The sequence below is a fragment of the Lepisosteus platostomus genome, chromosome 10, assembly GCF_059453375.1.
Source record: "Lepisosteus platostomus isolate fLepPlt1 chromosome 10, fLepPlt1.hap1, whole genome shotgun sequence".
Lineage (NCBI taxonomy): Eukaryota > Metazoa > Chordata > Actinopteri > Semionotiformes > Lepisosteidae > Lepisosteus > Lepisosteus platostomus.
In genome coordinates, this window is record NC_142620.1 from 54324749 (window position 1) to 54352049 (window position 27301).

At 47.3% G+C, this 27301-nt stretch overlaps 1 protein-coding gene across 8 annotated transcripts in view; it reads right to left on the minus strand.

The window, feature by feature from the left end:
• The window catches only part of septin6 (septin 6), a 65390-nt gene extending 39585 nt beyond the window's left edge, over positions 1 to 25805 (minus strand). Inside the window, exons 1-11 of one of the 8 annotated variants that reach the window (XM_088597355.1) lie at positions 25648 to 25804; positions 20881 to 20995; positions 18733 to 18928; positions 16380 to 16566; positions 14087 to 14248; positions 12378 to 12474; positions 11278 to 11446; positions 10910 to 11042; positions 10493 to 10680; positions 8753 to 8797; positions 84 to 1693 (exon numbers count right to left, since the gene is read on the minus strand). In XM_088597355.1, the coding sequence (XP_088453481.1) occupies positions 8794 to 8797; positions 10493 to 10680; positions 10910 to 11042; positions 11278 to 11446; positions 12378 to 12474; positions 14087 to 14248; positions 16380 to 16566; positions 18733 to 18928; positions 20881 to 20995; positions 25648 to 25677 (1281 nt within the window). In that variant the 5' untranslated portion in view covers positions 25678 to 25804 and the 3' untranslated portion in view covers positions 84 to 1693; positions 8753 to 8793. Of the gene's footprint in view, positions 1 to 83; positions 1694 to 2435; positions 2722 to 2978; positions 3925 to 5238; positions 6124 to 8752; positions 8798 to 9153; positions 9210 to 10492; positions 10681 to 10909; positions 11043 to 11277; positions 11447 to 12377; positions 12475 to 14086; positions 14249 to 16379; positions 16567 to 18732; positions 18929 to 20880; positions 20996 to 25647 lie in introns of those variants that run through there. The other 7 variants (XR_015924965.1, XM_088597354.1, XR_015924964.1 and 4 more) reach the window with 7 other exon arrangements.
• Between the last annotated feature and the right edge of the window lie 1496 nt (positions 25806 to 27301).

Sequence of the window (27301 nt, forward strand, 5' to 3'; positions counted from 1 at the left end):
AGCATTTGACCCCCAGAGGGCGCTACATACAAACCAAAGATCAGCAGACTGCAGCGAGCAGACATCAAGGTCCATAAAACCAGTTTAGTTTTCAAATTTTTTATTGAAAATGTACACCACTGGCATCAAACTACAACAAAATATTTAACAAGTCAATATAGGGAGCTGGGTTACATGGAATTAAAATCGATGACAATTTTTCCTTTCTGGAAAGATTTAACAGAATGAAAACAGTAATTATACAATATTGTTGAGTCAATAGACAAGGCTCCACTCCTATAGGCCTGTTGCTTCACAAAATAGATTCCCTCTGAAGTATGTAAGTAAACTAGTTTACAGCGTTTTGTGTTGCTCGGCCCTTCTGCACAACCTGATCAATTACAGTTGCCAAGCCGTGAGGTTAAATTGTAAAATTTGGCAAGTTTGCAGAGATCAATTGAAATGACACATTACAGCTGCCGCGTGTGAAACAGAGGTACAGCTGGTTCCAAACAGAATCTCCTCTGTCAAAACAAGCAGTGCAGAATGTAACTATTCCAAAATAAAAGACACTGATCAAAACAAGTTAGATGGAACACAGCGCTCAGTAGACATGCAGACGATACAGATTAGGCAGGAAATACTGAAAGCACATGTTGTAAAAGGTGCCCTATGTGGCCCACATGGTATTTAACAACGTGTGGTACTAAACTTCAAGGAAAAAAAAAAAAGAACATCTAATAGCTTTATATTCTGGATTTTCCTAGCATGAAATCTGCATATTCTCTAAACAGAAAAACTTCAATTTAAAGCTGAGCCATGCCCAACCTGTACCAAGTATGATGTTCAACACACCCATCTCCTTGTCCCCTTTGTGCTCAAACTCGTTTTTGCAAGACGCTGCCCGGTAGTCGCTCACAGCACAGGCCGAGTAAACTGAGGTCCAAGTTCACCCAGAGGCTGTGCAAGTCGAGTGCACAAGTTCACTAGTGCAGTAAAAGTTTTTTTTTTAAATCAAGATCGAACCAGTTACACTGGATGCATGTTTCAAGAAAGACTATTGAAATACAAATGTGTTGAGGACTGCATTCTTTTAAATTAAACCAGCATATGGCAAACTATTTTCTGTCATGGAAACTGAATGCTCTATACTCTCACAGGTTCTAAACCTATTTTGGGATATAAGTGTTTTTTGAATAGAATCGAAAACAAGATACACACTGATACATTTCTATTGTATTACAACGTTTATTTAAAATCATGAAGGTCTGACAGAAATATTTTTGACAACACTTACGAACTACACAAATCCTGATCCGTGTAGTTAGCTGGAAACTTTTTTTTTCAGTCAATTCTGTTTTCTGAGTGAAGAGAGCAATATGCTTTCTCCAAGCAACAGTGGCTGTAGATAACATGGAAGCTAACCATTCAGTACGCTGCTTTCCTTTCAACAGTCCTAAAGTTGACCCAAAGAGTGACCAGAGAGCCCAAGTGTAGAACAAGCCCTCCAACATCTAGGATTCGGCAGTGTGGATTTCTGTGTAAAATACCATGTCAGGCACACATGTGGTTAAGCTCAACAGGGCATACAGGATGAGAGTGAAAAACCACACTTGTACAAAGAACTGGGGTGGGGAGGATAGGGAGGATGCCTAATTCTTGTTGAAGCTGCAATCCCCTCTTCAGACAGGCGACCAAGACAGATTAAAAGAAGCTAGAGGAGAGAGAAACACAGTGCAGGTTATCAGAGGAGACGAAGCAGCCAGTGAAAGCAGTTCCTGCAGGTGTGGGCTCACAGGTCGCGGGGGTCGGGAGGGGGCCCACTTCCCACCTTCTCCCCGATCTGACCACACGCTCAGCCCTGCGGGCACCACACCTCTCCCAGGACTGCAGGAGACACAAAGCAGGGCAGGCAAACAGCACTCGCATATCTGCTCACTACTCAGATCACCGACAAGGTTATCCACACACTGCAACACACAGCCCAGCAGAACACAGCTTTGTTTTGGGTCTCTGCAACACCAATCTTTACATTTCTGATAAAAAAAACATGCTCGTTTTAAAGCTGATGTTTTAATTACTTCTAATCTAAACCAAGTCTCTTGCAACCTAATATTAATCATTATTCATTTTAAATTATTGCACAACATTCACACTGTTCTTATCTTTATAGGCATAGAACTAAGTTACTGCTTAACCACTTTCTAGAAATTGTATAAAAACGTGATCCCTGGAATAGGGCAAGTCATTCTGGTGTCCCCTGTGCAACTGCTGAAGTTCAACTTGCGTCATTGGTAGAAACAACACTAGAAAGTGGTTGAGTTCTGGCACACCAATTAAATAGCAAAAGTGAGGCTCCTTGGAAAACTACTGATTATACTGTTAACAACAATGGTTTATATAAATATATTTTAAAAAAGCAGATGAAAATCGCTATGACTGCCATGGCAGGGCGCAGCTAACTAACAAAGTACGAAAAGCAAGATGCAAACAGGATCAAGTCTGCAATTTTTAAGAATGATCAGGCAGAACATGCTTTCTGTTATGCAGTTAGTAGAAAATGCAGTACTGTGAAACAAAATACAATATTGAAATAGCTTATTCTTTCCCGATAACATGGGTGTGGGTGTAGTGCTGATATTCTGTCTCCTTGGCCCTTGGTCGCATTAACAATAAAGACAACACCTGGTTCCTTAGTAAAGCCTGGAGCGGAGCAACTACTCTGTGCAGAGCCAGGGAGTACTGCAAAGGAAAGTAAATACACACACAGCAATGAACACCAGCCTGACAGGAACCTGAACAACCAGTGATTCCAGAAACCTGGATCAGAGCCCAACAATGCCCAAGTCCTGAAAAGACTGAGGAATGTGGGAAAGAGAGTGAGACCCTCATCATAATTCAATGAAGACATACTGATCAATTACACCTCCCCCATCCCCAGCTTCAATATAGCAATCCAGTTAAAATGCCCATCTTTCACACCATGATCCATTTTATAGTGTGACTGTTTTTTTTTGCTTTGATGGACTTGAGGAACTGTAAAAAAAAAAAAAAAAAAAACCTGGCTAAAAACAATTTCTTTTTCTATTTTTTTTTGCAGAAATATTTCAAATCACCTTTCCCCATAGATGGTTCTTTTAAGCACTACCGCCACAAATAAACACATGTAATCAAAGTCTAATCAAACAGTCAGGCTTCAACGAGACTTTTTTTTAGTTATTTTAAACCCAATGTTATTAATGAAGACCTAACAAAGTACTTGGAACCTTTGAGATCCTCAAAGCAGAGTTAAAAAAATGGATCAAATATTCATTAAGTCATGTCCTACAAATACCACCTCAGCAAAATAAAATGAAGGTCAAAGTGAGAGACAAAAATAACTCAAGACTCTTCGAAAGGCCAGGAGTGAGAAACATGCACACAGTAAGCGATTACAACTCCAACCCACTCATCATTGATCACTAATTAGGATGGTAAAGATTCAAATTGAACTGTACTTAAAATCAGAATCCTTTTAAGCCCATTGAACCCACTCTTTCCAAAAAGCATCAGTTAACATTTTAGTTGAATTTATTTCTATTTGACTCTATTAAGTTCACTTCCATAGCTTTACAGACCTCTGTTCGCTGAAACATCTTAGGTATGATTAATGAGGACAAAATGGGTGATCTTATACATTCTTAATGATTCAGAGAATAACAGTGTGGGGAAAAGCAGTAAGCCGTTGGAGAGCAGCCCAGAGAATTTCAGACAACCCAAACACGAGCCTTGGAGAAGCAGCCAGTCAAGGACTAGGGCTGCGCTGATCTCTGGCCCTGTGTGCAGCAGGTCTGCCTGACGGACAGTCTCAAAGAGCTGTGCCCCGACCAGCCAGAGCCCGGTCACACCCCCTCCGTCACCCTGAAGGGGGGGAGCTGGGGTGTTCAGAAACATTACCACAGAAAGCTGGAAAAACAAAACAGAGAGAGAGAGAGAGAGAGAGGGGGAGAGATGAGAAGGCTGGGAGGTGTCTCCCAGGAGGAGACGGGGAAGGCAGGAGAAATGGAAAGAACAGGGAAGGATGCTAAGAGCCCACGCGCCAGCAGAGAAGCACAAGACTGCCGAGTTCTTGCGTCCTCCAAATCCAGGAGGCACACGGCGAGCTCTTCCTCGGGCCATGACCTGTGACACAATGGACTTTATTCTCTTATTTTGTGCAGGAAAAAAAAATACTATTGCAGAACCTCACACGCTGCAAAGGGGTACCCAAGCTGCACACCTTGGGGTTCTCCCCAAGACACTGAAAATGACTGCAGCCATAAAACACGGGAGAACGCTCCCTGGAGAAGCCAGTCCTTTCTGCGGGGGGAAATAAAAAGGTCAAAACCGAAAGCCGTTTTCCACCTGCTGGCCCAGGGTGTGAGGACGTGAGGAGAGCCAGCCCAGGGTTCGACAGTGCACTGCGCAGGACCTGACTGCAGTAAGAATAGCAGCCTGCCCACAGAGCGCATGCAATCAAGAGATACGGCACTCGAGTGACAGACTCCCCACTTCCACTGGGAATGTCTGAAACTGGGGACAGGAGAGGGCACCACTGCTGAAATCTGACATCCCTGCATCACTATTGCTTCAAGACAACATCAGTCTCTAATTTCTGGTTTGGACCAAGAAGAGGGAGAAGCTAATCCGCCCATCAGAACCTAAAGAGCTCAACTAGAAACCCTCTCCACACCCCAGGCCTGGTCAGAGTCCCTGGATAAATAAACTGTTAGTAAATTACTAAACGGGACAAGTCTGCAACATCCTCATAAAAAAAACTCAAGGTTTACAAATAATGCAAAACAAAGTTTCGACTAAGTCAATGACCAGGCAGTAAATTCCGAAAGCATTCTGTTAAAAAAAAAACTGTCAGATAACCCATCTTTAAAAATACATTACCGTCAACCCACAGTGAAGGCTGAAATGATACGGAAGAAACCTGTCCTCAGATTATGCTGTAATTATTTTGACTTGTTTTTTTGAGGATTAATCGGAAAAGGCTGAGGATTTTTCTTTACATAACTAAGAATGTCAATACTAAAATTCTTATACTGATATCATTCCTGTCTTCCGAAACAAAGAGGAACTTAAACAGAGTAACTACGGACCAGTCTTTGTGAAACTCCCACCCTAGTCCCAACATGGCAACGGGACTCTACAGATGGCACAAAAAGAGTAACACAAAATGGAAAAAGATCTATATTTAAATGAACACAAAGACTTTGGCAACCAGTAAAAGTGTTTGATGTACATCACCTTTTATTTCCTTCAAGAACGTATGGATGTTTAATGCAAACACTGATACACAATTAAACTGGGTTCCTTCAGATCATACCGCTCGGTATGCATTGGGCCGGAACTTGTGCTTATACACAGAATAATAAAAACACTTCATTGGTTAAAAGATTTCAAACATATTTGGTATAAAATCTTCAGCATTATACAATAGCCACAACGTGTCATCGTGAAGCTCTTCTTCTAATACAGATGTGCTTTTAATATATTAAAAAAAAAATGAGGTATGGCTCTTAACATGACTAGAAAGCTCTACTAACTGCACATGCAAAATGTGGAAAAAAAGTTCAAATAAAGAAACATCGGGTCATAAAAGCTGTAAGGCTTCAGACTGGAAGAACTGAAATGAACGAGCTCTACTCCAATACCAGAATTTCAGATACATTAAACAAGAGATGTAATTAAATCTTTTGAAAGGATTAAACGGTGTTAATTTTTAGGACCAACCTCCACCTTATTAAAGGGGTAAAATAAACGAGTCCAAGTCTGTATTGTACTAAGTACTGCACCTCACAACCGATGTTTATTTTATTTGAGCCAACAATCACAAATGTTAATGTTACAGCACACACGAACTATGCAAGGTGTCAAAAGAAAAAAAAAGCTAACAATTTTATATAAAAATGCTTCAAAAACATGAAATGAGCAGTCCCATTCACAGTTATTGCTGGTTTCTTCTGCTTAGCACAGCCATGTGGTTTTGGGGGTGCTTGTGTTTTAAACTGAGGGTGGGGATGGGAAGACAAGACACACAGCAGCACTGCTGGGAACAAATGGGGTGAAAACTCATTCACAGCTTGCTGGGGAAGGACTTTCTACAGGAAGCCTGAACTGGAAACGAAAGAGAAGGAGGGTTAATGTTTTCTAGGGGTTACGTAATCATTAAATTGTATAATTTTTATAAAACAGCAAAAAAAAGTATGTCAGTTAGTGGTTTATCTGTACAATGAATCATGCAAATCAATTTGTATAGCAATGAGATCAAATAAAGAGGACTTATTCTGAGATGTACAATAAACATGATAAATTCTGCATCGCTACTGCGGCCATTTTTTCGCCTGAACTGCATTTTGCACTAACAGTGATTTACCTCCAACTCCAGATCTTAAAAGAAAGCACACTGAGAACCATTCAGAATGTTCCTCTACTCAAAGAAACAGAAATTCACTAGGATGAAGGGCCTCTGGCCTACTGCGCAGGCACAGGAAATCTGCCTGTATTAGCCAACACATCACAACAGAAGATGGAGAAACACTTATTACATTTTACGTGTCAACCTGCAAAGTGCTCACAAACAGGAAAGTCCTGTAGGTAAGAAACAAAATTAAATGACTATGGGGAATCCTGGAGTTTAGCACATCAATTCATAATTTAGGAAAGCAGGTCACATTCTAAAAATACTGATCTACAAGTTCCAAAACAAGAACCAAGAGGAACTAGATCACATCAGCAAGAAAAAAAAATTGGGATGGAGAAAGTTTTGAGATGCAAACTAAAGTGTAACTGGTGACTGGAATGGAGGACTGTTCAAATCAAGGCCGACTATGTTTCTTCTCTAAAGCGAGCGTCAGCCGTAATTAAAGAGCAGGGGGGTCTTCTTTTCGTATGAAATTAGTCTGAGAACAGTCCAGGTATTCCAACAACAGCTCCAAGGCAATGTCACTTGAGTACAAAAACAGGCTCAGGTTAGTGGTGACAACACTGTTTTAATCCTGCTCTTGCACTCAATCCAAAATGAAGACCCTCCAGTTCAACTTCAACTGAGATCACAGCCTCATCCTCTCTCTGTGCTCAGCTCCTGGGGTCTGTCCTAGCTACAATAGAACTACAGAATTATTTCAGATTGAGAGACATTTTGTCGGTTTATCACAACCTAACCAACCCCTAATCCCAATCTATTCATGTTTTATTCTCTAGACAAAAAGCCTCCACACACGTATTTCCACTTTCGGCATTCACATGTTGCTTTAATTTCACCAGTGTTTCAAAGCCAGATCAAGAATTACTTCTTCATCCTCTACAGAACACGAAACGCTGGCAGCTCTGGGCTAAAAATGGCCCACAGGAAATGGCAAAGCAGATGTCTCGTTAAAAGCCTTTTCTTTCTCTCAGGCAGATAAAACAACGAGAGGGAAAACAAATCAGAACTTTTTAAGCTAAGGTGGGGGGGGGGGGGAGGACAGAGTTAAACATCCACTGAAAGTCGATTCGTTTCAGAAAGAGATACAAAAACACAACAGGGATGAGCCTTTGTTGGAGATGCTTCTGAAGTGCGGGACTGTTGTGGGACCTGATCTGAATCGACATTTGTTCAGCGTCAACGAACAACAAGGAGACCCCACAATAGCATATTGTTGGAGGAGCAGGAGGAGGCAGGAACAGCACACTGCGGGGTCAGTAATATACTTGGTGCCTGGCACTAGCTGGACTATATACCACGGCCTGAATTTACTGCCACCGTTTCCTTCCCAGTGCAACTCCCTCAAGTCCCTCATTCTCCTGTTCATCTTTCCAAGGGAAGAGCATGAACACGTATCAGAAGAGTGTAACAGGAGCTCCAGCGCTCTGGACAGTCCGGGAAACTATTCATTGTGCAGAGATCTGTGCTCATGTCTTGTCAGGCTGACCGAAACGGACAACAGGGAGAGGCCATGTTTTCTTTGCCTAATGTCAGGCATACTGTCTGACGTATTCTTTGCACAATCCTGTAACGTAAATTGCACGCTGCACATTGCACTTTATGTACCCTGTACCCTGTCTGAAATGTCTATGTCTACACTGTCTATAGCATTGTCTTGTCAGTGTCTGGAGAACGCTATCTCGCCGCACTCTATACTTGTATATGGCTGGAATGACAAACTTGAACTTATCCTAACAGATCAGAAAACAAAGCAAGGCCACCAATGCTGCAGAACCAGGCACAGGCGACCTGCACCTGAAACAATCGGGGGGGACTGCTGCTCAGATTAAAATGTGAAACCACCCAGGAAAATGGCGTGCTCTATACAGGCAGGGTACAGCTTCTGAAGGTTTAAAATGAAGAAAGGGCCAGGTGACAAAAATGTAAGAAATTCTCAACACCGTATGGCAAACATGGAAAGTACCTTTACATCACTCTTTACAAACACCTGCACTCACAGTTCCTGTCTGAGCTGCATTCTACAAGAGATGCCTATGCAGCCCCTCTTGAGAAACTGACACTCCCTGTCAGTTCCACCTCTGCCCTGTCGCCCCAGGCTGCAGGCTCTGCAGGGAGAGAGAGCAAACAGGATTCCCCAGCTCTGCCCTCTAGTTTCACACACCAGGGCTGTTTTCCACCTCAACCCCTCACGAGGCCCGAGCCTTCGTTGAGATCAGGAGTCCGACACGGACGAACGTGCGTTGTGCAAGCTGTCTTGCCGCAGTTTCGACCTTCCATTCGTTCTCATTGCTATGAGCAGTGTTAGTGAACAAGCCTTACCAGGACAAGGGCGGTCATGCGCCATGCAGCGAGCGGCCGGATTAACTGTAAAACAGTACACACGTGACAAGCTGAGGATGGCAAGGACTCTGGAACATGCTTCGCAGCGAGCGCCGGGTTACTGCTCAAAGCCCGCCACGCCGGTCCTGACGGAAGGGCAAAGGTCAGCCGCGGAGCCCACTGACCCAGGCAGGAGCCCCCGCTGGGCCTGCAGGTCGAGATCTGGAAACCCCAGCGAGAGGAGCGCGGCTTTGACCAGTAACCCATCGACGCTCGATGACGAAGAGCTGAACATGAGAGACCCTACAGTGCTTTACGACAAATAGACGGGGCTGTGTGGCGGAAAGAGAACGGCCGACAATGTCAGCAGTGACACAATAAGAAATAAACGAAGAATGAACCTTTTTAATGCAATGGCTTCTTTTCCTCGGGAGTCCGGGTGGTCTTGTAAAATCAGCTTGAACAGACAACCACAGCGCACAGCGATGAGTGAAACGGGGCTGGCAAGAGGCCGCACTAGTGGGCATCTGCACCCCTGCTCCACTCAGGGCCCCACACACTAACTAGTCACTGCCTGCGTCAGACAGGCCTCCTCCAGAGAGCAATGCACCACGAACCACCGTCCCTCAAGACCACGCTATTTAGATTTCTTTCTTCCTTACAAATCCCTCCACACTTAGGCATCAGAAAGGAAAAACAACAAAAAACACCGAAAAGGACTGGTTTCACCGACCCTGACCCAGCTTTGTTTCTATTCCTCTACTTCACCAGGTCAGTTATTAGAGAGCAACCGGTCTTCTGCGGTTATGAACTGCAGATCCACGAACACAGCAGTGAGTGAAGGGCCTTGCTCAGTGTCCCACCTGGGAGCTGAACTAATGGCTCTCTGGTCTGGAGCCCAGAGCTCTCACCAGTACCTGCTGTTTCCCTGTATGAACAGGAGGCTGTGCAAAATCAGTGCTACGCAGGGTCTGTGAAACTACTGCAGCATAGCCACGAGAAACGAAAAGAACCAGGCTAACTGAGGAAGAGTAATGCATGAAGAGACACACTTTCAGCAGGCTGAGTAATGTAAACAACGATGAATTCACATCTTTAAAAAATACATCTTTAACCCCCAGATCCGAAACCCTTGAAAGATCAAGCAAACCACACTTAAGCATTTCGTAACATTCTCAGCTTCACAAGACACCTATAGGAAGTGTCAAGTTCTGCCCAATCACACTGTCCCACATGTTCTTAACGCTAAAAATAAGTAAAAAAAACATACTATGTTGTAATAATATAACTCCAAAATATGTTTGAAAATATGCAGTGAGCTTAGAAATAATGCGAAGAAAAGCAAACCATGCTTGTAATACCTGAAAGAATGCTGCAAAACAAATTAGCATGTAAATATTCAGACAGAAAAGAAAATGGAAAATGTTAGAACTTGTCTCCCACCCGTTCATTAATATTATATACTCCTGTTTTCAAATGGCACAGCTGCAGGCAGAGCCAGCTGCTTTAGTCTGCTGCCGCACAGAGCACCTCCGTTCACTGCAGCACACTGAGGGCAGGACTCTGACACAACCCCCCCGGTCACAGAGCAGGACTCGCCCGCAGGGTGAGCACAGGGCACCCGTCGCACACAGGGCCAGTTCAGACGGTGTTAGACGGCCCATCGGGGCAGACAGCGCCCAGACCGGGCTTGCAGAGGGTGTTCTGTGGTGGGGGGGGAGGGGAGGGGGGCATACTTACTTTTTTCTCTCCTTCTCCCTCTTTAGAGTCTGCGAGCCCCCTGGCTGCCCCTGGGACTGCAGCAGCTCTGTGGCGGTCTTCCTCTGCTTGAAGGCGTTCACTTCGTCGTCCAAGACCTTCTTCTTGTCCTCCAGCTTCTTCTTCTCCTCCTGGTGCAGCTTCTTCAGGCGGTCGAACTTCTCGTGGAGCTGGGGGGGAGGACAAGCACGTTATGGCAGCTGTGTGGAGGAGGCAGACGCTAACGCACGCGCGAGACCGCATGGCCGCGCCACCTTCTGGGGCTCTGGTGCACGCTTGTGGACTGAGGGTGGTGGGACACGGATTAGGAAAGTCAACCTGAATATTCAGCACTGCCACCATCCTGTGCAAAGACCTGCCTTTGGAAAGGGGACAGAAATGCACAGCAACAGGCCCGACCTCTTTCTCTGCTTCCTTGAGCTCCGCTTCTTTCTCCTTCACCCTCTGGACGAACATCTGGCGCATCTCCTCCTCCTTCTTCTGCAGCTCGCCCATGAACTCGTTCCGCTTGGCCTCGTAGGTCTCCTGCAGGCTGCGGCGCAGAGAGGAAAGGGTGGGGGGTGGAGTTGCCAGTATCACCGAGCGAACGCGGATCGAGCAGAGCCAGCTGCAGATCACCGCCCAACAGGACAGTCTACAGGCATCGCGACCAAATGAATTACAGCTTAACCTGACGAATATGGGCAATTAAACTGAAAAGGTTCCAGCGCAGACTGGAAGTCCATTTAAAGTAACAGAACGGCCTGGGCGCGGGCCGGCTCACTGACCTGAAGGGCTTGCTGTCGGGGTCGGTGTCCTTGAAGCCCATCTCCTCCAGCTTGCAGCGGCGGTACAGCTCGTAGTGGCGCGTGTGGGTCTGCTCCCGCAGGTCCTCCATGTTGACGCGGATCAGCATCTCCCGCAGCTTCACGAAGTCGCAGTGGTTCTCGTTCTCCACTGGGAGCGACAGAGACACAGCGGCTCCGTTTCTCAGGGCTCTCCGGCTGCGCGGCCCCCCCCGCTCTGCTCCGCCCCCCCCCCACACAAGCAGAGAGCAACAGAAGCAGCCCAGTGGGGTTTAGCACCGGCCTGCCTCCCGCAGCCCAGACTCAGAAACCCCTGCAAGAGCAGTCTGTACTGCACACGGCTGGCCACAGTGGGGTGATAAAAACCAATCAATCAAGTCCAGTAACAGACTCCACACAGGTTACTTAAACAGACTAGATAAGGACTCAGGACAGAACGTGGGCCGCTTGTGCTCCGGTGTCACTGGACCTGAGTTAACTGGCGGCAGGACGAGAGGAGCAGAGCAGGCAGAGCTGGTCAGTACCAGGAAGCTCTGCCCGGTGTGAGCCGCACCGCTGTGTGCCTGCTGCCCACACAGGCAGCGAAGGCCAGCAGCAATGCCAAGGAGGCAGCCCTTCCCTGCTCCCGCTGCCCTGGGGCGCAGCGCGGCACAGCCCTGCGCGCACACACCGCCCAGAGCTCCTCCGGGACCCGCAACGCTCGGAAAGCTCTTCCCTCTGCTCATCGTTTCACTGCCGGCGCTGGCCAGTAGATTTTAATTTTGTTTCTGCCAATGTGCATGTGTGGGCTGCTCTCGTTCCCACCAGATCAGACACTGACGACCAAGACTCTCTTCTGTGTCTTCTGCATCACAGACACAGAGGACACAGAAGAGACGCCACTCTTGAGCTGCTGGTGGATTCCAGTTAAGGGAGAGGGTGGAGCTGTAAATGAGGAAATTCTTGATCCTGCCTGATAAAGAGCAAGACACACAGAGGCACCAGCAAGCACTGAGCCTCTGGGCTGCAGGACGGTCCAGCCCAGGCCCAGCCGCCGGAGAATCTCTCTCTCGTTTCCTGCCTGGGACGTGACAGCAACTCACCCTGCACCGTCCCCCAGGGGTACTGGCGCGCCTTCACCATCTTGTTCCCGATCTTCACTTCCTCCGTGCTTCCCACCACCGCGAACGGCAAATGGCCCTGGAAAACACCCCCGGCACACAGCCCCCCGTCAGCCTCCGGAAGGGCAGGAGGGACGCGAGAGGCAGGGCCTCACAGCAGCCACGTCTTCCCAGGGGAAGAGAACATCACACCCCCGTTCAAAACCATTTCCAGAACTGTGCCTCATGTTCTTCGCTGTGTGCCCACCTCGCTTTCTAACGTAACTGCACATCTGCACTCCAGTGCCAGTCTAATTCTGTACCCACTTTAGAAAAATCACTTATTTCTTTGATTTTGCATGGATTGTACTTGTTAGATCGCTTGCCTGTGTCTATGAAAGGAAGGAATTGGATTGAAAGATGTACAGATCACATTGGGGTCCTGAGCACAGTACAATTCACAACCCATGCGCCATTTCTTGTGCATGTACAGGTAATGGATGTTTGCATGGGTCTGCAAACCTGTCAAGAGTCTGTCAGATTACTTCAGCTCGACAGTGACACAATTTATTTTCATTCCACTTCAGACGCGGTCTAGAATCACGACGCTGATTCAAGAAATTATAGACCTCAGCAGAGAGAACCTAATTACTGCTAGCAAAAAAATAAAACAGGTCGCTCCAAACCTGCCCACTGCCTGCGCACAACCCTAGTACCCGAAGCACAAGGCTGCAATCAGTGAACCACACAGAAGGACGCTACCTATCAAGAACTATTTACAAAGTCTAGTAACCATGAAACCTTCCAGGCAGACAAAACACCCCCTCCCTGCACAGAGAAAGAGACCAGCGACTGTGAGAACATGCCTGCACTCTTAAGGAAACACAGGAGAAGCAGATCAGCCCAGCCAGCCCCCCCCCAATTGACTAACGTGTACTGACACCCAACTGCAGAGAAGCACACAGACGTAATTTCTATTGGTTTTTAAGTGAAGCTGCCTGGGGTGCCCACTGCATCGACTGGACACGTGACCTTGCTGTGGAGCGGGGGAACTGGAGGGCTGCAGCAATAAGCCGATGAACCAGGCGAGAGTCTAGCGGACAGCTGTACAGCCACTTGCTGGTGGGGATTTGTAAAGGTCCTACCTCGTGGTTAAAGCTCTCCTGGCCTCACATTCACGACCTGACCCTGGCTATTCCTAGCTTGAGGCACTGGGATGTGGGAAGCTGACCGCTTAGGTCCAAACAAATAGGAAGGTTGGTGTGGACAATAGCCTAGTTCTCTTTTACACAGGGAATCTGGCTCGAGTCCAGTCCTGATGATAGATATATATGCAGACACACAAACACAATAGGCCTTCAAAAACTAAATCGGCTTGGAGGACACTGGGGAGCTCAAAGACTCCAAACCGCCACAAGGAAGGATCCGGAGAGCAGAGCATTTGGCACGGCGGATGGAAAACCTTGTAACTGTTTTTTTTAATTGGATTTTCCACTCTCTCTCTCGCCACTGCGTTAACAATTAAACAATGAAGTGAAAACCCAGGCTCGCTTGTGTAAGAAAAAGTGACAGCAGCCTCTGACACTACTAAGGCTGAGGGACCATCATAGCAGAAAAGGATTTAGAAGCAAATCAGCTTTCTTTGACTGATTTGAGAGCAGATTCTGTGGAGGCTCCTGCCGTACTGAAGACGACCACACCGCCAGCCTTACGTTCATGGTGGAGTTGATCTCGGCCACGGTCTCGTCGTCGGTGGGGAACTGGTAGATCTGCACGCCGTTGCTGACCAGCTCGCTGGTGATCTTGATCTTGAACTTGGTCAGCTCGCTCTTCGAGATCGCGTCCGATTTGGCAATGATGGGAATTATGTTAACCTGGAGAGGGGTCGGGGGGGGAAGAAAAAAAAACTTTCATAGCAATCAAGCAGTCAATAACTGCCCTAGTGGGATGTGTACATGTTCAATCCACTTACGTCACAAGCTCACAGCTGAGAGGCGAGTAATTAGTACTGTAGTAGAAAGTCTAATAAGCAGCCTACAGCCCGGCAGTATCAAACTGCTATTACCCCAGCAGGATCTGGGCAGCTCTTCAGTTAAACATACCATTACGCTAAATGGAAGAGCTTTAAAACTCCAAGCCAGTGTCATCCTTGGCTTTAATAAAGAAAACATCTGGCCAGTGCAAGACAGAACGTGCACTACACACCGGTTTCATATACTGTGTTGTATACCTCCAAGTCTCTTCAGCGCTTGAGACCCCCTGGTAGGTTTTGCACTTTTCAATGTTCACAGTCTGTCTGCAAACATAGTACTATGCACCTGTTATCTTTTCAGGTTAGTTGTTTAGTCCAACTACCAGACATTAATTGCCTTTTCTGGCTCTCTCCAGAAGTGGTAGACCATCTCCCTTTAAACTGAAACCCGCTAATTAATCCGTCTATTTTATGTGAAAGTTTGTGGATTGATCTGGAACTTAAAATAACTTAATTTAGTCACAGTGGGGGACACATCTTTTTAATCTTCAACAAAGAAAAAGGGGGAGACTTATTAAATGCTCACGTTTTCAGTCTTTGAAGCACTGAAGCAGTTTGAATACTTTTAAAAGAAAAAAAACATATGCTTCTTCTGGATAATTAGCAAAATAAGCACATTAATAGTAGAATCATCTAATTAATATTAGATTAAAAGGACTGATGCTTCATCACGGTATTTTGTGTGTTGAAAAAATATACACTGAATACTACCAAGCCTGCATATACAGTACCATAATGTTCACTGTTTTGGACGCATCCATGAAACTGAAGCAGCTAACTCATTCTGCAGGCTTGGCTTGAAGCCGCACAACGGACTGAGACAAATGTTTCAAGACCAGAACCCACCCGGCCACCGGTCCGAACCCGGGCACTGCCAGGCAGCGCAGCTGGGGCACACAGCTGGATTTCACCTCTGCTGGCAGCTGCCAGCGGGCCCAGCAGAAGCGTACTTCACTGCGCTGCTCCCTCAGCTTGCTAACTAATCCAACCCCTCCACGATACCACTCTGTGGTGCTATTCGATTTTGCGACTGGACAATTATAATGGGACAGGAATTGAGGTCACGTGACCATTTCTGAAAGCCCAGTTTGCTACATTTCCGCTACCTTGGGTTCTCAATGACCTGCTGTGTACAGCGGGCCCCTGACACAAACACTCGGGCCACAACACAAGCACTCCTGCGTTACTACTTCGGCAGCTCATACATTTCTTTTGTGTTTTTTTTCTCCAATCCCAGCTAGTGTTCTTCAGCTTTTATTGAAAGAAAACTTAGACAGCCAACTCTAACAGGAGAGCGGAAGGATAAAATAAAGATCCTCCCTCCCCCTCTGCTCTACATCCAAGAGTGAGAGCTGACGATCCAGAGCCCCTGCACTTGAGGAAGACGAACAGAAAGCCTCAGACAAGGCACAGCTGCCCTGGCAACACAAGACCGCTGTAGGCAGCCACTGCTGGAGGGCTGAGGGCTTAGGAGCAGCCTGCATAAATCCACCTCTGACCGGCTCAGCACGCTGAATGGACCCACAACACCAGCAGCTCATTAGAAGTTTCTGCAGTGCAGGAGCAAACAAATGCCAGCACTGTGGGATTTTCAGGGATCAGTTACCAAGGTGTCTCTATGCACTGCTAGGAGCGCAGAGCACTGTGGTCTGCTAGTTGTTGAAAGTAACACTGCCTCCATCTCCCCAAGATACTTATGACCCAGATTGATCACTAACAGTTCATCATTTTCACAGATTCAGCTGAGAGTAAAATCTTTTCATAGCCCTGCAAAAGACTATTACCTGTTCTGTCATTCTGCCTGTCACTATGCCAGCTTCAGTATGCAAAGAAGAAAGGTATTCCAGAGCTCAGTTCACTGCTGTAAATTCTGCTCATCATGACTGCTCTGCAGTTACTTTCACTGAGTTCAGCTCTGGTGTTTCTCTGGACTCCCAGCTGCCCACGCCCTCCGGAGCACCCTGGGGGTTTACCTTGCTGTCCAGCTTCTTCATGGTGACCAGGTCGAGGGACTTGAGCGAGTGGCCGGTGGGGGCGATGAAGTACAGGCAGGCGTGGATGCGGCTGTCATGGTAACTGTGGAGCGTGCGTTTGATCTTCAGCTCCTCCTGCAGATAGGCCTCGAACTGCGTGTCGATGAACTCCACGATGGGCTTGTAGCTTTACGACCGGGGGACAAAAAAAAACAAGCAGATGGAAACTAGTGCTTTGGTGGGAAGGTACCAGGATGCAGGGTCATTGTGTATCAATGCTTTAATCAAAGCTGTATTATGGACCCATTCAAGTGTTCTTCTACATGTTGTATTTGGACAAAGGCCAAAGGCTGGCAAAACTATAAACTGTGACACCAAACTGATCGCTCCTGATAAAACGTAATTCTGTATGCGACTAAGTTTCTGAAGCTACCAATGCTTTTCCAACAGAAAAGAAGATAAAGGAGATAAAACAGACTACAACACAAAACTTTCTCCAAACACAGCGCTCCTGTAGCTGAGCAGCGATTCTCAGATCCTCGAACACAATTATGCAAGGTCACCATGTGGTTCATCAGATGCAAACCATCAGGCAGAGTGGAAAGGGCCCAGGGGACTCAGCACCTCCCTCAGAGAGGCTGCTGGACTTCAAAGGCAAACCTCAGTAGTGACCGAATAAAAAAAACACCCTGCAACTAAGCTGCAGTTCATTTTAGCTCATGACTGCACACGTGTACTTCTTCAGACTTGTTATACCAATTTATAAAGTTAACCCGATACTCTCTATGGATAAAATGGACAATGAAACAGGATAGAGGTCTGAGACAAATGTCTTTATCAACAGTAAAAACTAGGCTCTTCACCGTGAGCAGGAACCTTTATAGACGTTCCCAGCACATGACTAGAACGAGCAGGATAAAGGTTAGAATACTTTAGTCTTCTCCTAGAGATGACAAACTGAGATCAAAGAAATGAAAGCAAACAAACCCAGATATGTCTGCGGTGGCAGAAGAGCAAGGATGGACACAAGCTGGGAATGCTGAACAGCACTGGGACCCCTCTATTTCCAACACACATGTGCGGAGCTCCAGCAGGCTGTCTTACATACTTCCATCCTCCAACCCCACTCGCTCTTCAGGCTTGGAATTGCCTGTTACTGTATTTTTGTTTTTATCTCAACTCACAAGAACAGTTACAAAGCTGAGGAGGTCATGAAGGTAATTGATCTGTGAATCTCACCCAGAAGCCGGGGAACGGGGTACCTCTGGAGAGGCAATTCGTTCCGTACACCCAGAACCCCTTGGGTAAAGAAGTGCTGGCTGTTCTCACTTCCACATGGTTTCCACCTACTGCATGTCCTCGTGTTTCACTCTGAAGAGTCAGCTGCGCTCTACAGCCTCTGTAGAGGCCCCAATCCTGCTGGATCTATCTGGCTGAAACCCGCTTAGTTCCTCTCTTGAACAAGCAAAGTAGAAGCACTGAGCCTACAACCTCTTGCCACTGCCTTCTGCCACTGTGGACACCCTGGCTGCCACAGTGCCTCGACACCAACTGGAGGACTGGTGGAGCCGACTCAAGACGAGTGCCACAGCTCCAGCACACCCTAGTGCTTGGTCACCTGTGCTACTTCCAGACTCAGTCAGCTACTATCACAACGGGACTCCAACCAGCACATGCCTGGACCGCAGGAGTCTGAGAGTACTCCCCATTGCCAACCCGTACCTCCGCGTACGAACAGCCCATTACTGCTGAACACTTCTGCCATTACAATATCGGTACGTCTCTGCATGAAGCAACAGAAAACCACTAGTTTCAAGCACTTTGCACAATTCTAGAGTCAAGCAAGGTGCAGCCCCTGGAGCACAGTCCAGCACAACGCAACCACAACGCATCTAGCTTGAAAAAACAGCTCTGTATTTGCCCATTGTGACTCTGCATGTGTATAAATGGAGATAAGATTTTATCTAATCGGGCTCCTCTGCCCTTTTCAAAAGTATTCTACTGTCGGCAAAAAAACAAGGCGTTCTGAATGCTGGATTGATGCAGCAAATAAAATGAGTGTGGAGTAAACTCTTCTGAGCTCTGAACTCTCTACACAGCTCTCACTGAGAGCAAAACTGGATCATGGAAACAGGAAATAACATTTAAAAAGCTCTGGCGTGGCAGACAGCAATATTCTTGCTGTTCCTGAACACTGGCCGGTTATTCAACGCAAATTAACCATGGGAAAATAAATCAGCATATGTTCACTGTAAAAGCGAGCAGTTTCTCCCCCTGAAATTGCTCAGACTGAGACGCAGCCCATCAGAGGAGTAAAGAGGAAAGGGGTACAGTGCCCCCAGAAAGCCCCTACCTGTCCTCCTTGTTGATCTGGTCTCCGAAGCCCACAGTGTTGACCATGGTGAGCTTCAGACGCACGTTGCTCTCCTGCAGCTCGTAGGTGTTGGACCTGAGCTGCACGCCGGGCTGATTGTGCTGGGTGGGCTCCCCCTCAAACTTGGTGTTGAAGAGCGTGTCCATCAGGGTGGACTTGCCCAGGCCCGTCTCGCCTGAAACCAGGAAACCAGCAGGCTCAGGACACAAATGCAGGAGGTGCTGTCCTTCAGGTAAAGTCCTGACATTTAACAACATGGCTAACACCCCTGCTCTTACGAACGGTATGGTAGGATCTGAGTTATGACACTGTTCATAAGAGCAGGGGTCTTAGCCCTGGCTAAGGGCTAAACTCCTGTTCGAGCTAAATTCCTACCTGGCCTCCCTACTCCCACCCTTAATTAATCTGTGCAAGCAGCTTCTCGTGTCTCCACCTGGTCTGCTGTGCAGTGGGACTTCTGGAGCAGAATGGCTGCTGCAGTTCAGTGGTGGAAGAACTGGGCTGTATGTGAGATGTTCAGCAAGACTGTGGGATGAAAACTGCTATACAAATGTACTGGATTCATTATTTTATAAATTCAAGAAGAGGTATTGTTTAATGCATGTTGCACCCTTACATCACACAAACCAGGCCAATGTTGCACACATACTGAACAGGCACACTGAAATTGGAAAGACGCCGCACTGAGTTAAAAGTGGAAAAAGCTCTGAAACCAGGGAATCCCTGAGAAACTACATATTGGCTCTTCCACTCCAATGTGTGAGGTCAGAGTGTGAGGGGCCTTTGTGTTTAGCCTCAAGAGAAAACCACTAAGAAGAGTTCAGCACATCTTGGCAAAAACGAACAGTCTTGTCTGGCAGAGGATCAGCTCCAAACAGAAAGGAGAGAGCTTTTATACTGGGAATAACATACCCACAAACAACAGAGGAGAACTCGCAATGATAAATGACCAATATGAACTCAAAATAAGGCCACTATTTCAACATCCTCAGATACTCATACCACAGCCATATGGAGCTACAGCTCTTTCTTTGCACTAAACTCGAAGGCACATGCAGGCTTCCACAAAAATATTCCAAATGTATTCCTTTCAAATCCAACAAACAGATCCAGATGTAAAACATGTGATGTGCTTGAAGCTCCTCCAGACTAAAGTAGCTTCTTCTCATATACAGTATATTCAATACATGCTGGATGATTTAGAAATTCAGTTATTTGATAAGAGTTTAAAACAAAAACACTGCTGGGGGGAGAAACTTCTTTGCCTCCTAAAAAAACCAAGAAGGAATGAGATTTCATGAGGTTCAGTTTTAAAACTATTAACAACACTAAACCTCACAAACTAGTCATTAACTGTTAAACCATGCGGTTTTTCATTCCTTTACTAGATTTCATCATTTTATTGTTGTATGCTGCACGTCCCCAAATAACCAGCGATTTTCAAGTGCAATGGCGGCACGTCACTGCTCTCTTGCAGAGCTGGGCTATGAGAATCGCTAGAAAAGACGGCTTGTTTGTTTCACAGTCGAGACAGGAGCTGCTGTGTTTCTTCATCGTTACATGTCACAGGCAGCGGAGAAGAGGAAGTGAAAAGGTCACAGCATCCAGCTGCTCTGCGCACTCTGCTTCCCACAGTGCACTGGAAGATACATTTCCACTTCATTAGGACTTTAATTCCATGACCTCACTGGGCTGTTATGGATCTAAGAACAACATGTCAAGTATGCAAGCACAAACATCTTCAGGGCACAGTTTACAAGTCAAGAAACAGAGCAGCACAGACATTTATAGAAAACCAGACAAGTGAAGGCAAGAGATGGACGCAAAATTATCTTCAGGCTGACAATAATCCTGCAAGACCAGCAGCCACTCAAGACGCCCTCTACAGGATCAACACATGAGCGCTTGGAAGACATAAAAGGAACTGCGTCATCTTCAGAAACAGCTTTAACAGGCTGGACAACCATCTACTGTGGGACTGACAGGCAAGTAGCCTGTGACCTCGGCTGTGTCTAATTCACAAACACCATAGACATGGAAAATGAATGGCCACACAATGGAAACAGTCCTGGGTTTACCTGGTTTAAGCCCTTCACAAGAATGACACTGGTACGGAGTCGGACTCACCGACACAGAGGATGTTGAAGCAGAAGCCATGATTGACGGACTTGTTGACCAGCTGGTCAGGCATGCTGTCAAAGCCCACATGGCCGGACAGGGGGATGGACCGTGCACCTTCTCCCTGAAGGAAACACACACAGTTAGCTCAGACAGGACGCTGCAAACGCAGCTCAACTTAGGCACCCCTCATTACAAAATCAGGGAATGAAAACAGAATTTGACAACTTCATTTCTTAACATGAACATTTTTACATGAAAGTGAGAAAGCATACAGAATTTCATTAGCAATATATACTTAATCAAATATAGAATCACCGGTTATTTTTCAGACTTAATTTGGAAGAGACGTGCTTTGCAAATCTCGATTCACGGGTGTGAAACCCGCGACCGCACACGGGGGAAGAAAATGAGGAAGTGTGGGCTCTGACTCGCTCGCCTGAGAGCCACACGGCTTCCACCACCTCACAGGTGGTAAGAGGAGCCCCTCACTGATTGCCCTGCACGAATGCAAGCACCTGGGGGGCCACAGGGGGCGCTGTGTCACAGAGCACCAAGAGAGCAATCCAACCCAAACCTCAGAAGTGCTCAGCCAACAGCAGTCAGCTAGTGTCATGATGCAGTCACGAATCTCAGCACTAACGCTGGTCAGATGGACGTTAGCTGGATCACAGTTCGCTGCAAACCTTTAAAAATCACACCAGTACAGCAATAAGATCTGTCTGTTCCCTTTATTCTTAGGCAACAAAAGACACCCTATCGCTCATAACTTCACAAATTCACAAATTTATCAGGAAAATAAAAATAAACGTTTTATATACAGTAGCTCCTTTAAAGGTGGCTGCGCAAAGCACAAATTGATCTTTTTTGTAGCAGGAACACTGTCATGTGTTTGAAATGCCATGACATAACGTAAATTCAACATCCAGGTGAACACTTCTCATCAGCTAGGCTGGTTAACCGTCTGCTGTGAGACTCACAGACGAGGAGTATGATGTGACGTCTGCTGGCACCAATGCAAGCTGTGTACCTGTGATTCCTCTGGCCCATTCCTCTCATGCAGTCTGGACAAGCATGTGTTCACTGTTCACACAGATGTCTCACATCATCACAACGGATCAAACAAATGTTCAATGAGCCTCAGGTTGAACACGTCACAGCATAACTGTCACATTTGCATCTTGTTGTTCAATATATTCTTTCAATCAGCTTTCTACAAACTAAGAGTCTAGACCTCTGCAATAACCTGGACCAGCTTCTTAATGCTCACGAACAGAACGAGCATGCGCTATAAACTGCGCGTGCCTGGTTGGTAAAAACTCAAGGAACATTTTCAGGCGGTGAAGCGTGTTTCACTGAAGCTCTCTGCAACACTGGAAACTTGGACTGTGACGGGAGGAGAGCCGTTCCAGGACAGGTCTCTCAGGAAGTAGCCCCAGCTCATCAAAGCACACCCCCACACAGGGCCCGAGGCGAAGAGCTTTCCCAGAAACACACTGGAACATCAACTGCACATACACGTCCAGGCTGAATCCTTTGGCTTGTTTTTCGTGCAGCCGAGGTGCTGATTTTCGCTCGGGGTGGATGAGAGATCTATCAGGGCCAGTCCCAGGTGTGAAACTCAAGGCGGAGTGACATGCGCAAGAGCACGCCGACCGTCTGCTTGAGCGCAGGGATGGGGCAGGAAGGCCCGTTGCACCGCAGCTTCTGGTCACCCCCACCCCCCGCCTCAAGCGCGCAGCCTCCATCGGTGCTGCCGTCTCATACCGTACAAGGTACTCCAGTGGCAGCCTGGCTGTTGTCTGCTGCTCACTTCCTGTTTCCTGTCTGTTAACCTCGTTGAGAATTCGAGCTGCTGAGGCAGCCTGCCAAACCGCAATTTACATATCCGGAAAGTCCTGAATGTTCACGGCTACTTCATCTTCCGCAGAAAACGTTCCACGAGAGGACGTGCAGGACACAGGCCCCCAGGACGGGCGGACAGAGCAGACGCCATTACAGGGTCCCGAAAGCCGAGCGGGGCTGGGACCGAGCGTTCTCCTGTCCCGCGTCTCCAGCTGGACACACAAACAGAGGGGAGAGCGCGGCACGCTCGACTGCTCGCACCTGCAAGCGGGAATCCACAACAAGCACAGACACCTCGAAGGTTAGCAAGACTTGAACAGAGGGCCATGCCTGTTACAACAGCTTCGGCGAGTACTGGGCTTTCATTCAACGCTGCGTTTAAGATGCCGTGGTACAAGTCTCTAATTACCAAAGTGTAAAAGATATCCCATCTATCAGATATGCTCACAAAAAAGAATCTTCCTTAACACCTCAATCACAGCGGGAGACTGCAGGGCCTGACCCTCAGTCGAGACAGCGAGAAGGTTTCGCACACTCCAGTGTGTGTCAATACAGTACCAGAGCCAGCAGTGAGCACAACTACTGCTCTTTCCATGCAGACGCCAGTCCCAATACTCAGTACTCAAGACCCCTGGGAAACCAGTCTGTCTCACACACCCACCGAGGGCACACAGTTCAAACTCGGCCTTCTGATCACGCAAGACAGCTCCCTCTGCCACTCGGGAGTGGGGAGGCACAGACAGGCACGACACTTCAGTCACCAGCTATTCTGTGCTAACCTGCAGTCCCCCAACCAGGGGGCCTAGATACCCACTGAAGAAAAAACCCTGAGTGGACACAGGTAATAGAACATTTGCTGTGTCCAATTTATTCTTCTGTCCCAGACAGCACTGAAAGGTCTTCGAGTATCAATAACAACAGGCTGACTTGTAACTTTTAAGGAATAAAGTTATTGTTTACGTGTCATCACAAGAAATGTTGTAGTGGGAAAAAAGGTGGATGTTACACACTGGTGGTGGTGGAGGGGATCCCCATTACCTGTAAAGCGCTTTGAGGGGAGTGTCCAGAAAAGCGCTTTATAAGTGTAAACAATTATTATTATTATTATTATTATTATTATTATTATTATTATCAGTATTAGTCTTACTAGACAGCATTGCCATTCAAAAACAACAAGATTCTGATTGAAAGACTGTCAGTAGTAAAGCAACGGTATTTAAGGCTATAGATCATGCAAAGCAGAAAACTGAACTGACTAATCAGTCAACAGTCCAGCAAACAGCATTGTAAAACATTTCTTGTGTGGTTCAATGTTAATCAAAAAAGAAGGGATTTAAAACGGTTGTGAAACATCATGATCAGCACATATGAAACAACTATGAAACTACTATACACCGTTTAAAACTGGGCACTGATGTCTTATATTCGCAATTTGATCAAAAGATGACTACAGCAAATGCAAAGCAAATTAAAATAAAGATAGTTATTGTAGACACAAATCTATGGAACCAGACACAAACCCATCTGAGCAGACAATCAGGAATTATAATGGGATACAATCAAGTAAAACCATTCAAAGGCATACATGATTAAGAATTCAGTAAAAAAAACTATTCAAACCTTTAAGGTTCCCAAAATACATCAACAAAGTTTTTTTGTTTGTTTCAGGTGGAGTTTTACTGTGGCTTGTCAAATCGAACATGAAAGAACATCTTCACTACTCCGCCACTTTTACAGAGGTGGCAAGCAAGCGTGACTACGCCAACTCCAACAGGCCGGTCTCAGACATCCCATCAGGGGAGAAGAGCTTGCTCACACACAAACGGCCCTGGCAGTGGGAGGCCATGTGTTTAAACTCAACAGCACCCCCAGGTCACCAAGGCCTGCTGCAGAAACCACCCGGGCAGCCCGGGCGAGTCCTGTACAGTCCTGATCAGTGGGGGCCCCATCTGCACTGACACCTGGGCCTCAGCAATCTAAATAAACCGGCCTTGGGGTCCTACATAAAGTGAAGACACGGGGGGGAAAAAATATCTTTAAATCTGAACGCACGGCGCAAAAACGAGTGTCGTTTCCTCCGCTCAGTGTTTCCGAGCTGGCGTGCAGCTGGCGAGCCCTGCGAACCAGGCGCTCCAGAGTCAATTTACTGTATCCGGCCCCTTCGCTCATCTGCAACAGTGTTGCCTTCTTCTCCGGCCATCGCCGGGAAACTCTCCCGCACACCTTTCCACACCTAAAAAAAGCACAAAACCCACCGACGCATCCGTCGTTGTTGTTGTTGGGTTTTTTTTTTGGTCGCTTAGCTTTAATCCGCTTGAGTTAATTGAATTACAGTACGGCAGATAAGACTACGCCCAGCCAGCCAATGAGACAGGCGGCCGCAGGACCGTTCAATAGCGGAATCGGGGATGATCGTCCCACACCGATGTCGGACAAGACTGTTCTAATTTTTCGTCTGTGTGTACATCCACGGACGTGTGCAACGAAAACGAAACGCGCGTTATAACACACCTGAAATATTCGCCGAGCCGATAGGAAGATACCGGTTTTATATAACGGCTGATCTTATCCACATGAAAAAAAACAAAACAAACAATCGCATGGTTTATCGATTAAGAATAAAACCAAAACCCGTTCAAACCCATCACTAAAAACACACGACAGACATATCATTCACCGGGATTAAGATGCGAGGAGTTGTTGTTGTTTTTTTTTTTACCAGCCTCTACTGGAAGAAAAAATATAACGTTTCCCTTTCCGTGACTCGCTACACTGGAGAATAAATGAGGGGCTGACGGTGTCTGGCGCTACAGCCCGCGACCGGTAACCTCGCACCCCGGCCGTGCAGGGCGTGCAGACGGTGGGTTTCGGACCGGCTCTGCCTCCCCGGGCAGACAGCAGCGCTGGAGCCCCGGGGCTAGAGACACTCACCGCTTGCCGAGCGATCTCCGTGGCCGCCATGGCTGCAGCGTCTCGCAGTGTCGCCGAACAGGAAGCAGCGCGGAGCCGCGAGCGCGGGGCGGCCCAAGGGCGGTGCCACAGCGGGGGCCGCGCCGCCCCCGCCACACCGGCCGCCCCGGCCCCGCCGCACGCCCCGGCCGGAACATGGCCTCTCCTCCCGCCAGCGTCCAACACGCAAAGAAAAAAAGCGATCTTTGATCATCCCCTTTTCATCGGTGAGATTTTAATCCGCTGTCCTCCCTGCGAACCCCCCCCATTCCAATTCCCCCCCCCCCAAATGGTTCGTTCTGCTGTGATGAGGTGGGGAACAGGCCCTGAAGTTCAAAAATTCACGCCTTTGCGTCCCAGGCGGGTGAAAGAAAAGTGCGTGTTAGCGCTGCCTTGCCTCACGAACACCGCCTTGCGTGTAACTGTTCGGGAGCTCGGCTGCCATTAGGGTTTTTGACATCATTTGTTCGCGTATGTAAATAACACAGCACAACGGGCGTTCTAACAGACCTTTACACCAGCGGAGAAACGTGTGTACAAATTCAGGAGTTCCTGTTCCCATGAAGTTTCTCTGTATTAAATAGTTTCTCTGTATTTGTTTGGAGCATGTTGTGGATAATGAGTTTTTGGCCATTTATTCCTACGCCGCCGGACCCCTCCGCCTGACCTAGAATACAGTATTGCGCAGACAACACGCGTGCGTCGCAGGACCGTCCCAGACCGCCTCGCCTGAGGGGCACCTCTGCTGGAAGAGCAGGAAACGGTCTTCTGGGCCTAGGGAAAGCGAACTGTTGCTGGGGATAGGAACCTTCCGTTGTTGTTCTATTTTCCGTCATATGTGTATTTTAATATGTACGTTAATCATTAGAGAACATATCAGAAGTCCCACCAAACTCCGTTTCGGCTCTCTGCAATCAATTAAGAACGACTCCAGCAGCACCGACCGGGGCGGGTTCTGGCTTCTGCCCGAGGTTCTGACGTGCGTGCCGTCCAAATCCTTCTCTGTTGCAGCGGTTGCCAGTCCTGGACCGGGGGACGCCCGTGTCTGCTGCCGCCGCTGTGCCTCCTGGGCTCTTCATCACCAGTAAGGCTGGCGTCCATAACAGACACCGGTGACCCCTGCCTGCTGGTCTGGACGTTTTGTGTTCTGCACAGTTTTAAATTTCAGAAATACCCCCTGTTGAATCGTGTTATTTCCAACATCTTCATCCTCGACTTGCTGAAGAAAACGTTGCTTTACCAGAAGGGGTGTGGGAGACTGGAGCTCCTTTCAAGGAAAGGCTGGATGAGGCCCTCGGATACATTATCTAGTAAAACCCCAACGGGCTGCTGCAGTAGTGTGACCCGAATGACCTCCACTGTCTTGTTATGCTCTTGTGTTATAGCGTTTCTTTATGTTCTAGCTCAATAAACAGCGCGTGTGTGCGAATCATGAACACGTCTTGCCGATATATGGATAAACCAGGATTAAGAGAAACAAACCAGGTGTCTGACATCACCGCCTCCGCCTGTGGATGAGCTCTATTCAGCACGCGACTAGGGGGGCAGATACAGACAGGACCTGGGAAGCTGACGTCTGCGAGATGCCAAGACTCAAGAGTGTAAATCAGCAGGAAATGCGATCATTCTCAAGTTC